Source organism: Orycteropus afer, unplaced genomic scaffold (genome assembly GCF_000298275.1).
Source record: "Orycteropus afer afer isolate SDZICR_OR568_19922 unplaced genomic scaffold, OryAfe1.0 scaffold00048, whole genome shotgun sequence".
Classification (NCBI taxonomy): Eukaryota; Metazoa; Chordata; class Mammalia; order Tubulidentata; family Orycteropodidae; genus Orycteropus; species Orycteropus afer.
Window position 1 is genome coordinate 6142335 of NW_006921635.1, and position 13979 is coordinate 6156313.

General features: G+C 37.9%; 1 protein-coding gene across 1 annotated transcript in view; it reads right to left on the minus strand.

Moving 5' to 3' along the window:
- Positions 1–13979, minus strand: part of NAA25 (N-alpha-acetyltransferase 25, NatB auxiliary subunit) — an 85496-nt gene that overhangs the window by 42724 nt on the left and 28793 nt on the right. The window contains exons 2-9 of the mRNA XM_007938179.2: positions 12997–13082; positions 12416–12554; positions 9899–10017; positions 5492–5566; positions 4243–4350; positions 3864–3942; positions 741–852; positions 80–169 (exon numbers count right to left, since the gene is read on the minus strand). Of these exons, the coding sequence (XP_007936370.1) occupies positions 80–169; positions 741–852; positions 3864–3942; positions 4243–4350; positions 5492–5566; positions 9899–10017; positions 12416–12554; positions 12997–13082 (808 nt within the window). The remainder of the gene's footprint in view (positions 1–79; positions 170–740; positions 853–3863; positions 3943–4242; positions 4351–5491; positions 5567–9898; positions 10018–12415; positions 12555–12996; positions 13083–13979) is intronic.

Genomic DNA, 13979 nt, shown 5'->3' on the forward strand with positions numbered 1-13979 from the left:
ACAGAATTCAATAAAGTCCTTTGGCTACAGCTACAACCTACTAACAAGTGCCTTTAATTCAGAAAAGATGACAACTTACTGTTCACCTTCAGCAGGAGGAGTCCAGGCTTCTTCAATCAGTTGAAAGACAGAATCGAAGTAAGTCAAATAGAATTGCCAGTCATCTGAGCTGAAAAGAGATGGAGTGATGCACACAGGATGAAAGGCAAGCTGTGACAAAACTGCCTTAGGAATCTGCTTAGTCAACTAAGCTTCTAAATTACGTTTCAGTCTTCACTGGGAGAGCCGTTCTACTGGGTCCTCTGCAGCCTGAAAGGGCAACACTCCAGAGGCATTTTCAAGTTAACATTTTCAAGGGACCACTCTACCCACCAATAAAACGAGCAGGTCTAGAATGTAATATTCTTAACAGAAAACTCCTAACTGAGGGTTAGCAGGTTGTAGAAAGGGAGAAAAACCTTAGTTCTTTTTGTCACTATTGAATTTAATGGATTAATTAATTTCACCTTTCAATCTGAAGATATAATTAACTTTCAGCACGGGGCTAGCATAAGTACCGTTATACTTCTTTAATAAAAGATGAACATTCATCGAAAACTTTACACAGCATCAAGGCAAAATACAAAAAGAACACCCTATGCCCAGAAATCTCAAAAGATACAGAACTACACAGCAAAACTAGCAGTGAGATCTTAAAGTCCCACTCCCTTCTCACTGTCCAAAAAGTACCATCTACTCACTTTTTCAGTAAGAGACGCTGGGAAAGGGCATTGCACTCTGGCCATCTGCTCAGCTTCTTGTACATAGCCATGCACTTATTTTCACGACTCTGAATCTCACTTGTCAGCTTCTCTACAATTGAAAGTGACAAACATTGGTAAACTGCTTTCACTTCTGCTCAAAAAACCAGAATAAAGTCCAACCAGAAGGTTAATGTATCAAATTTTTATTCAGTCTCTTAGAAAAGGGGACTATTAGGCACCAACTACTGCCTTAGTAAAGATTGTTTTGCTGACAAGAAAAAGTATAAACTTTTATAATCATTTGCACTGTAAAATACACAGAATCCCAAACATGTTGAGCTGAGGATCTAGTACGTGGGATACATTTAAAAACCCAAACAACATTCTGTTACTGTCGTTAGGTGCCATTGAGGCAACTTTCGACTCACAGCAACCCCATGTGGCACAGCAGAGTACCCCATAACTCACTGCCATCGAGTCAGATCTGACTCACAGCAACCCCTCCCCGGGCTTCTGAGGCAGTATCACTACAGAAGTAGAATGCCCAACCTTCCTTCCGAGGAGTAACTTGTGGGTTTGAACCACCAGCCTTCTGGTTAGCAGTCAAATGCCTTAGGCACTACGCCACCAGAGCTCCCTTAGTCTTTACAGGAACAGATTGCCAGGTCTTTCTCCTACAGAGCCACTGGGTAGATTCAAACCACCAACCTTCTAGTTAGCAGACAGTTTCAAAACATCAAACAGGCTTGGGCTGCAATGTGGCGAAATGTTAGGAGGAAGATTTAAAAAGACTCTTTCCAAACACCTAGGAACAGAAAAACTAGGACTACAGTTCTAGCACTCAGCTGCTAACTGAAAGGTTGGTGGTTCAAACCCCCAAGAACTCTGTGGGAGAAAGACGTGGCAGTTTGCTTCCATAAAGACCTATATCCTCAGATACTCCAGGGGGAAGTTCTACCCTGTCCTATAGGATCACCCTGAATCAGTAATTCTGACCCAATGAGATTGACTCTGTCCTTTTAGAACAGCATAGCAAACAAGGTATACTAAAAACTACATTATGAACTGCCTGTAAACAAGAAAAACCAAACCCACAGCCATTGTGTCAATTCTGACTCACAGCAATCCCTACTGGGTTTCCAAGGTGGTAAATCTTTACGGAAGTACATTGCCCCATCTTCCTTCCTCAGAGTGGCTGGTGGATTTGAACCTCCAACCTTCTGGTTAACAGTCAAATGCCTTAGGTGCTACGCCACCAGAGCTCCTTTGTCTATAGAGAATCTAAATTTCACTACCTACAGAACAACTAGCTGAGAAAAAAACAGAAAAGGAGACATGTAAGGAGGCTTAAGTTAGAAAGTAAATCTCATAAAAGACTTCCAACATTCTATATGATTCAAGTAGTTATCAGTTAATTGTTGTTATAGTTTTCTTTTATGAATGTACATAATCTAGTAGAGGATATAAACACTTGTATGAATTAAAGTCTTTTTAATGATCGTAACTAATTAAAGATCTAAGCTACTGATATAGTTAGTTACTTGCACTAACTATATAAAGGCATAATTAATTAAAAAAAAAAAAAAAAAAGCTTTCATCCAAATGCACTTCCAAGAATTTCTCTTAAGAAAATTATAAAAAACTCACTCCCATCGAGTCAATTCTGACTCATACTGACCCTATAGGACAGAGCAGAACTGCTCCATAGGGTTTCCAAAGCTGTAAATCTTTATGGAAGCAGCCTGCCTCATCTTCTTCCCACAAAGCAGCAGTGGATTCAAACCACCGACTTTTTAGTTAGCAGCTGGAACACCCTAACCATCGTGCCACCAGAACTCCTTAAGAAAATTATGAAAGATGTACAAATATTTATGAACTTGAATCTTTGTCATCTGTGCCCCAAAATAGGGGAATGATTAAATTAATCCACAAAGTTCATAAAAATCAGTTTTACAACAAAAAGGCAAGGAGTATTTTCAAAAGAATGGAAAAGAGTTTGGTAACATATACAATACTCTTACAAATAAGTAAGAAAAAGACTAACCGAATTCTTAAAAATAGGAAAAGAATAAAGAAAGGCTCAGATAAAAAGACAAAAATTAATGGCTAATGACTTGTAAACAAATGGAAAAAAGTGATCATCCTACTTCTTAAGTAAAGAAATAAATGGTAAGGTGTTTTTTTCCTATCAGATCCAAAAAATATAAACAGTTTAATAATACAGTTTGGTAAGTATGTAAAGAAGCCAGGCCTCTTTACACACCGACAGGAGTTACAGCTGGCAGCAATCCACATTGGTGTCTCTTGGAGGGTAATGTGATTTAGAGCAAAGATGTTCCTTGTAACAAACTAAATATCCGTCCAGAAGGACTGGTTTGACAAATTCTCTATATCCTATTATGACATACTGGGCAGTAGTTAAAAACATAAGGTATGTGTTGGTTACCAGAGATGGAAGGGAAGGGATGGAAACACTGCAAAAACATGAAAAAAAAAATTAAAAAAAAGTAAGGTATGCCTCTATGACTATGACTATGGACATTGCTAAGTTAAAAAAAAACAAACAATGGGTCTAACAGCGTGCAAAGCAACAGTCATAAACTCAACTGCCTTCCTAGGACAGGCAGGTAATGAGGAACGTTTGTATCTAGACCACCCCATACTGACCAGAGACAGGAACATTCACACGAAAAGAGAAATGTCTTAAATCTTTCCAAAAATAAAAACACTGCTAATTAAGTGAGTTACTCCACGGATAGACATCCAGGCACAATATGTTGTGGTTTTTGAATAAGAAAAAAGGAAAGGGAAGGAGAGATGCATTTTTAGAAGGATGTGCAGAACAGGCACTTGGAGAAGAGCCTAGGAGGGAGGAAGCTACAGTTCTAGAGTGTCATTTTTCACACTCCTGGAATTTTCTGAATCCATGATCTTCAATTAGAAAACATTCAAAATTTTCAGCATACAGAAAAGTCTAGAAAAACATAACAAAATGATAGCAAGTGACTTTTTATATATGTATAGTTTGATATTTTTGTATGAAGAAAATATTTTTAACAAAAAACATCTGTCATGTTTAAACAGGCAGAAGAAAAACTCTATATAAACTTTAAAAATTACCTCCTAACTTCCCTCTGATTACATCCAAGGCTTCCTGGTACTTTCCCAAACGTTCTAGGATCATATAATAAAGTTCAACCTTACAGAAAAAAACACACAAGACATATAGTCATTGAAACTTTTCAGTAATAAAAGGTAGTCACTTGTACGTTTTTAAAGATAGCTAAATAGAAAACAAAACTATCTTCAAATAAGATAAAGGTGACAGTAAGACTCAGACAACAGTATCTCCCCATTTTTCCACCTTTCTAGATGACCTGCCAGAAACAGCTCAGGGCTCTTCCGCCCAAAGCTCCACATGGACAGCTCTCTAACTGGAGCCAAGCAACAATCCAGCATCAAAACCATGCAGACACACAGGTGGGCTGAAACTACTCACTTCAGCCTCGGCTTCAATCTTGTCCTCTTTCACCATTTTCTCTACCATTCTCTCAGCGAGGGGCAGAAACATCGTTTTTGAAAGGTTCTCATCTTGTGCTGATATGGACTAGAGGAGGAAAAATACAAGTTTCATTTTAACTCCTCCTGTAAGACTATTTGCATTTACCATGCAGACCACGCCTATGATGCCAGCACAGTTACCAATCTCCTATGTCCACCATTAGACCTAACCTGCACCTGCCAAGCAGATGGAACTGTAGGTTCTCCACAAGAAGAGTCTTTACTAAAGATCCATCATTGTATGAATTCTTGAACTACTAAGCCTCCAGAATATAGCCTAACTTTTAAATCTAAGTTATTCATATATTTTTCTAGAAACAAAAAAATAAAAGAGGGATTATACCTATACAAGGTAACATCAGGTGTTTGAAGGTGGTTTTCTCTTTTTGAGATGTTCACATTTCCCTTTAGAAGAAGAGAAATGCCAATTCCTTCTATTTATACAGTGTACTATTACCTAGAGTGACCTTAGACTGATAATTAAAATTAATGCATGATATTAACAATTCTAACATACCAGACTTCAGCTCAGATCTCAAAACACGTAATTTAAACCTTTGAATACAACTCTACAAAGGAGACATTATGCTATTTTATAGATAAAAAATCTAAGGTTAAGAGATTCCCCAACAATTCTCTCCAAGACAATGGTGAAGCCAGTATTTGAAGCGAGTTCCATCTGACTCCAGAACCTCTGTTCTTAACCACTATGTAAGATTCCTTCTCCACCCTTCCCTATATACTAGCTCATTCTGGACTTCCCAATAGCTCTGGGAGATGAGCATCTCCATTCTGCAAAAAAGGAAACAGGCTCAGAAAGGAGAAATGATAAAAACAAGGCCATTCAGTTCAATGACCTGTTCACTACCAACAATATGTTCTTAAAGACAAATCTCAAGTTGAAATACCTCAAACTTTTTGAGGATCACATTGGATTAAAACAACCCAACAATGGATCTAAAATCCAGGGGAAGTACAGCCCATGCTGCACACAAATAAAGTGCTACAGCAACCCATCAGGAATTCCAAAAATCCCCAACTCAGAAAGTCAGCTGACAATATGTAAAGTCCCCATTTGTCAATGTTGCAGGTCATTACCCAAGACAGCACACCACATTACAGACAGTATCTTAACTATATATGAAAATAAGAACAAATCTCCATTCCATTCTGAATGCCATACTCACTTGCATAATTAAGCTCATCACAGACCAAAAGTAGTAAGGGTTTTTGGGAACAATCTTATATAGAGCCATGCCAGCCTGAAAGACAGAGAGCCAAAACACTTAATTTAGAAAATATTGTACAGAGGGCAAATGAATGATCCAGACACATGACAAGTCTCCTAGGAGAAGAGCAGCACGTTTATGTATCCCAGTTAGTGCAGGTCCTTGGTGACTTGATGGATACAGCAACAGAGGCAATCCAAAGGGAAATTTTTACCACATTATGAGAGATAGTCACCTTTTGAACCAGATTGTTCTAGAACACACTGCAACCCACTACATTTCTAGCAGACTACCAAGCAAACACTAAAAACTGGCTTATGAGTGAACATCAATAAACAAACATTATTGAAAATATCACACTAACCAGTTTTAGTAAACCAAATGAAGAAAATCCAGATAGTATATTTAAACTTCAAAATTAGAAAAGATTACCATGACATAATTCAAAAAATAATGCTTAGGTTAAGAAAACAGTCAGGGTTTTTCAAGATTACGTCACTGTGAAACAGGGATGTGGCAAGAAGGACTGAAACAGACCTATTCACGCATGAGAATCTTGTTCAAAATTAGTCCAGCAGGTCATTGTTGCTAAGAAGTCCATCAGCTAATAATCATAGCTACAATTTTATGTTTTTTAATACAAAAATTACCTGCAGCCCCTACTAAGTAGAAGAAAATATCTATTTCTGCCAAAAACACAAAGATTGTGTCCTTTTCCCAAAGGCATTTAAGAGCTAGGGAAAGCGATAAGACAAATATACAAATGACTACAACATGCTTGGCAATAAAGATAAGCATCCTACAAAAAACATTATGTTAGAGCTTCCAAGGACGGGTGGTTAGTATGTTTTTCTCTCCTTTTCTTTCAAGAGAAAGGAGGGAAGAGAATTCAATAAAGCCATCACCAAAGCAGCAGTCTACCGGTGGACCCTGCAGGTAAAAACTACCTGGAGGCAAAGATGGTGCATAGGGTACAAATACAAACATGCTAGGTAGTAACAAATTCTAGGGAGAGGAAAATAAGTCTAAGCAAAACTAAAGAAAAAAGGCAAGGGACATATTTTGACAAGAATAAACAGCACATCTGACTGAAACAAAGGATGACGAGAAGGAATAGGGAGAGAGTTGAAGGGAAGAATGAGGTACTTGAGTTGTAAGCTATTCAAAAGAGTCTACAGGGAGTAGCTGAGATAGGTATAAATCTAGACTCTTCCACGAAGAGTATTTTAGAGTACTTTGAAGAGACAAGAAGGAAGAGGTGAAGAGACGAGGAACTAAGGCAGGATGAGGTACATCAAAGAGAAGAGAGACCTGAAAGATATTGTAGAGAGAGGATCAGTACTGTCTGGAGACAAAACGGACATACAGGGTTTATGTGCTGACCAGAAAAGTTCTGCAAACTAGAAAAACGGCTCCATGGCTGTAGGTAAGCTCAAGGACTCAGAGAAGAGCAATGTCATTTACAGAAAGAGCAAAGTCCAGTGGCCACATGAATAACTAGCAACTCTTGTATCTTACTGGCCAGCGATACCATTTAGGGCAGTAGAAGCCAATTTTCCAATCCCCAGCTTCCCGTCCCCCTACCTCCATTAGTTTATGCAATCGTGCATTTATTTAACAAATGTTGTTGTTGTCGTTGTTATGTGCCATCGAGTCAGCCCCGACTCATAGCGACCCCTCCTTGGGTTTCCGAGGCAGTATCACTACGGAAGTAGGATTGCCCAACCTTCCTTCCGAGGAGTGGCTGGTGGGTTTGAACCACCAGCCTTCTGGTTAGCAGTCAAGTGCTTTAGCCACTATGCTACCAGAGCTCCTATTTAACAAATATTTATTTTAAATATTTATTGTTACAATAATGTTCATTTAGCCACTGGGGATTCAGCAGTGAACAAAACAAACAAAAGCCCACCGCCCACACACACACCAAAAAACCCATAGGACACTAAATTTGTAAATGATCTATTCCTTCAGACTAACATACCACTTTCACAGTAAATGTGTGTATAGCTAAGGAATTGTAACTCTCTTAAGCAGCAACAAAGGCAGAATAAAAAGTAGACATTCCACCTAAAAGATTTAACACCAAGAGTACTCCAATCTTCCAATATCTTATTAGAAGGAAACTATGCAAAATCAGTTATGACTAAAACATACTAAGGAACTATAACTGTTAAACCACATCAATGCAATGCCTCCAAAAACCAAGATGCAAATTTATATCTCTCTCTGGAGACATGCAAAGCTAATCCACACAAAAATGAAAAGCAGCCTCATGTGTAGGTAATGTTTTTCCTTTTTCAAAAGTTTACCTTCAGATTGCTACACAAGAACTTTCCCTTCTTGTTATTTTATGTATCTTTTTAAAAATGGACATAATTTATTTTAGGGTATCATGAAATTAATAAATGTTTACATTTTTTTGAAAATAGAAGATAAATTAAGTTGAAAGAAACTTAGCTCCAAACCCTGGTAGCATTTTGGCATATATCCTCAGAGACATACCCTTTACTGTGGACAGGTGAATGCAGGGGAAATGGGATGAGACGGCTACTTTACAACTTGCTAAATTAACATTATATTTTGGGAACATCTTTCTATATTAACAAATAAAGACACATAATATTATTGGGGGAAAAGGACATTACATTTTATTCTACTGTACGATATACTATGATTTCTTAAAGTGTATCCCTATTAAACAAACCAAACCAAACTCACTGCCATCAAGCCGATTTCAACTCATAGTGACCTCCTTTGGGTTCCCGAGGTGGTAATCTTTATGGAAGTAGATTGCCTAGTCTTCCTTCTATGGAGTGGTCAGTGGGTCTGAACAACCAACCTTCTGGTTAGCAGTTAAATGCCTTAGGCACTATGCCACCAGAGCTCCTCCCTATTAGTGGTTATTTAATATATTTTGTTTGAAACACATTCCTCAAAGTCAAAATTGCATTTAAGATTTATACTAGTGTGTTTTTTTAAAAAAACAAAACTCACTGCCATTAATTCAATTCCAACTCATAGTAACCCCCTTAGGGTTTTCAAGGCAGTAGATCTCTACAGAAGTAGATGCCTTGTCTTCCTTCTGAGGAGTGGCTGGCGGATCTGAACCACCAACCTCCTGGTTAGCAGTCAAATGCCTTAGCACTACACCACCAGAGCTCCTATGAGTATATTAGTGTCGCCAATTTAAAAAAAAAAAATCCATTTTACACTAAAAGAAAATTTATCATCTCTGAGTGCTTTTTCTGAGGCGCGTATTACATTAGTAAATAAATCAATGATTTAAAAAATGCTAAAGAAATACATTTTTGGGAAAATAATTCTTCCAATTTGAAAACTTGCCTAAGCAAATATAAAGGTTGTTTTTAAGAAGAAAGGCTTTATATTAATATGGTATCTCCTACCCTGCCTGAATCATCTGTTACAGCTTGATATTTCAAATAAAGAGTAAGATAAAACAAGAACCCAGTTAGCAAGTTTGCCTTCAAAGACATTATAACCACAAAGAATTTAAAAAAAAAAAAAAAAAACACCTAGTTTGGCATCACAATTCTTTATGTGCTCAACTGTGTAGATTTCCTGTCTCTCGGAGTTCTGGTAGATAGTGAGTGCCTAAGGCACTTGACTGCTAACCAGAAGACTGGTGGTTCAAACCCATCAGCCACTCCTTGGAAGGAAGGTTGGGCAATCTACTTCCATAGTGATACCACCTCGGAAACCCAAGGAGAGGTCACTGTGAGTCGGGTCCAACTCAACAGCACATAACAACAACAACAGGATGGCTGTCAGCTCTTCCTTGCCCATGCCTGAGTCCAAACCAGGCTCCTTCCCTTGCACACAAGGAACACCTACAAAGTGCTATCATCACAGGCTTCTGCCTCAGGAGAAAAACAAGCTTTGCAGGCAAAGGGAATTTACCATTGACTGAAAACTCTCAGCAGACCATAAGCAAGAGGATCTACAAATGAAATGTACATTGTTTACATCTGTTACTGTTCTATAGAATCTGTTCATTTTTGCTTGGAGATTTCAGCACATTTTCTGAAAATTTACTAAACTGATTCAGTGTGACCATAAAAAACCAGTTTACCAGAACCAAACAAAACATACCATCAGGCCACAAAAGAACAATCAACTTTTTCCCAAATAAATCACTTAAAGAACTTGAATAATAGTTCATTTTTAAAATACAGAAGGAAAGCAAGTGGCTCATCTCCACATACAAATACATAAATTCAGTTCTACACAGAGACACGCACACACACACACACACACACACACACCCCACTCCAGTTAAATCCAGTAGAGACTTTTCTCTTTAACAGCAAATCCAACAGCCCAGGAGGTTTGGGGAATCGAGTTTACCTGTTGCATTTTCTTGTACTCGCCGACTCTGGCATAGGCCATGAAGAGGTGAGAGTGATACTCCTCACTATTGGGAACTTTCTTCACAGCTGCCTCATAAAGTTTTGTAACTAACTCCGCTAAGAAAAAGAGAAATAATAAGACTGAAGTAATACTTCAACAGTCAAAGAAAACCCTAGCAGTATTTAATATCTTTCTTATTTGGCAGAAATAGATTTCTTCTATCATTAAGGAAGAAGACTTTTCTTTTGCTATGTTTGATCAACTCTCTCATCTGGGGCAGGTGTCATTCTGTGAAGCATGGACTGGGTCAGGACTCCCTGTCATGTTTACAAATTCTCAAGGACCTGGCCTCTGTCTCCTTCCTAACTCTTCCCCAGCACCTTCTGCTCCAGTCACAACAAACGAGTCCCCTGGGCTGCGTCATCCCTCTGCTCCTTTACACTGATGCCTCGGCCTGGACTCTCTTCTACTCAGTGAACATCATTCAAGACCCAGTTCAGGTGTGATCCTGTCTTTGAGAACTTCCCTGGACACCATCTCTGCTCTTCCATCTCAATCTGATGATGGCCTCTCTCTCTCTTTCTGCCCTATGAACCCTTTAAATGGTGTTACAGCATTTATAAACATGTAATGCAGTATATTATCTACTGATCTATTTCTTACAGACTACAAGCAACTTGATGGCAGGAATAGCAGCTTTCATTCTTGACTCTGATATAACAGTTGTTTCAGAGAAACATTCAATCAATATGTCTGGAATAGATGAACGATTTTTTAAAAACAATGAGGGGTGAATCCATATCCCTAAATTAACATAATCCCTAAAATCATATACAATACCTCAACTCTTAAGTTTTATTATTTTTAAGAATTAAAATCAAAACTGAACCATCTATAAGATAACATTTTCTGCCTTCTAGATTGACAGAAATGAAGTCTAAGAATGTCAAATGCTGACAAGAATACGGAGCAACTGCAACTCACATACCGCTGGTGTGAGAGTGAATCTGGAAAGCAAGTTGGCAGTATCCTTCTTTATCTTTTAAAGCTGACCACACACAGACTCTATGACCTAGCAATTCTTAAGACTGTGATATAATCATCCAATGAAATATTTCATGGCAGTGAAAAGGCATGAACTACAGCTGCATGGAGATCCCACCCCCATCTGCCATTCTTTTGTACTGTGGTGGCTTGTGTGTTGCTATCATGCTGGAAACAATACCACTGGCATTTCCAGTACCAGCAGGGTTACTGATGGCAAGCAGGTTTCAGCAGAGTTTCCAGACAAAGTTAGACTAGGAAGAAAGGCCTGGTGATCTACTTCCAAATATTAGCCAGTGGAAACCCTATGGGTCATAACAGACCACAGCCTGACTGGATTCAAACCCCAATAACCACAAAGATAGCAGAGACCAGGGAACATTTCATTCTGTTATCCACAGGGTCACCATGAGTGGGACCCACCTGATGGGAGCCAACACCACCACCTGGATATTAGATGAAAAAAAGCAAGTCACAGAATACACAGTACAAATCCAATTATATAAAGTTCAAAAATGAGTAAAACTAAATAATGTATACTTAAAACATGACACAGATTTAAACATTTAAAGAAAAGCTACAGGATAAAAAATATTCAGAATAGGGAATCCTATCCTGGGGGTAAAAGGAAAAGTGAGAATTGATGAGGAACACACAGGGAGCTCTCTCAGTATGAACAAGGAGTGTTCTGTTTAAGTTGGGTGGTAGGTTCATGTTTATTATTATACATCACAATCTATTTTCATTTTTATAATACTTTTTATAGAAAGGAATCCCTGAGAGGCACAATCAACTTGCCCACTAACAGAAGATTGACAGTTCAAACCACTGAGAGGCATCCTGGAAGAAAGGTCTGCCGATCTGCTTCCTAAAGACCAGAGTTAAAAACCCTGGAACAACTCAATTCTGCACACATGGGGCTGCCACGTTTGGGTATTTTGAAAACAGGTTATTCAAAATAAAATATTTAAGAAACCAACAATGAAAGCCTTTATTTAAAGCAATTTCTTATTTAAAGCAATTTCTTATTTACAGATGAACTGATAAGACTATCTCGGATATGCTTTGAAATAATCTGCAGGGGAGGGACACAGAAAAATTAAAACAGCCACACGTTAATGCAAGTTGAAAGGGTGGTAAAACAAGATTTGTTAATGCTATGTCTCTATTTTGGTTTATGTTTAAAAATTTGGAAATAATGTTTCCATTTATCACATCAAAATGTCATAATTCATCCAACTTAATCTTCATTCCAATTCACGGACCCTATACATGTAAAACCTCTTTTCTGTCTACAGTCTTCACAAACCATGGTTAAGGTATTACCTGGCATTGCTTATCCTTCTTTGTCCCACCCACTCAAATAATGAATGATAAATAATGAACTGATAAGTAAATCAGACAAAATCATATAGAAAATTATCAAAAAACTGAAATTCGCTTTTTAAAATAGTGGAAAGATGCACATACGTCGGTGCATCTCCCGGTACAGAATCGTCAGGGCCTGCAGCGAGTTGTCATCTGTGGGCTCCAGGGCTGCAACCTCCTGGGCCAAGGTGAATGCTTCCTCTTGCTTTCCAGTTCTCTGCAAACCAATTGCCTTTAGAACCTTCCAGGAAGGAGAGAAAACTCCATTTTAAAAAGGCAGGAAAGGAGATATGAACAAAAGAAAGCCACTTTGAAAGCACAAACTGTAAGATACGCCTACGTTGCTCATCAACTAGACCAATTTTTTTATTGAAAATATAAGCAAATCCAGACTTTTTTCCTACTGCAATTAAGAGTGTACAACATTGCTTAAAAGGATTCTATGGAAATAATTAATCTAAATAAGTAATATCCCAAGAAATAAAAAGTCAGCTTTTAATTAAATTTTATTTATAGTTACTTAAGTCATCAAGAAAATAAACAACCTGAAAAATAGTGTGAAAAAACACAGGTAATGGTCACTGAGGAGATTAATTAAACATCCTTTCCCTTTAAGGTAAAAAAAAAAAATACAATACATAATCCACAAAACATAAGTAACTCAGGAGCAATGGGACTTATACCTTAGCACAATGAAGATCCTTATGTTTCTTCAACAGTTTATCTGCTTGTTGAATTGCCATTTTATTATTACCATTATCAAGATAATCTGTTAAAAAAGAAACTGTATGTTAGTACGATATCCCTTCAACAACCAATATGAAAAATGCACTAAGGAAAACGCAGAACAGAATTTCAAATCCTCACAGACTCTATACTTTCTGGAGCTCTGGAGGGTGGATGAACCCCTGAAACTTTTGCCCTGAGGTAATTTATAAACCGTAAACAAAAATACTCCCCGAAGTCTAAAACCGAACAACAGCTTAGCTTAATAAGTTTTAAAAAAAAAGGTCCATCTTGAGCATTATGCTCTCAAGATCTACATAGGATCAAACTGAAAGTAGCAACTCAAATGATTAGACAGGAACTTTAGAGATCAGTGAGTTTATGTTAATGAGGGAAGAACAACGGAGAAAAGAAGGGTGAGAATGGCTGCAAAATTCTAGAATGTAATCAATGTCACTGAACTGTACATGTCGAAACTGCTGAATTGGTGTATGTTTTGCTATGTGTACTCTCAAAAATGGACTTTGAAAAAAATGCACAGGCTGGTATCAGATGCTTCAGAAAGCATCTGATGTTTTTAATCTTAACTCAGATTAAAAACACCGTGGAACTGATTTTAATTCTAAATGGCTAGGATGGCCCAAAATTCAATCAGATATTCCTATGGTCATCTCTTGTGCACAATATAACAGGTTATATTAAACCCACCATTGTCAAGTCGACTCCAACTTACACCAACCCTGTAAGACAGAGTAGAACTGCCTCATATTGTTTCCAAGGCTATAAATATAAACAGAAGCAGACCGCGACATCTTTCTTCCACAGAACAGTTGGTGGGTTTGAACCATCAACTTTTCAGTTAACAGCCGAGCACTTAACCACTCACCATGAGGGCTCTAATCAGTTGTATTGTTGTTGTTGTTGTTAAGTGCCGTCGAGT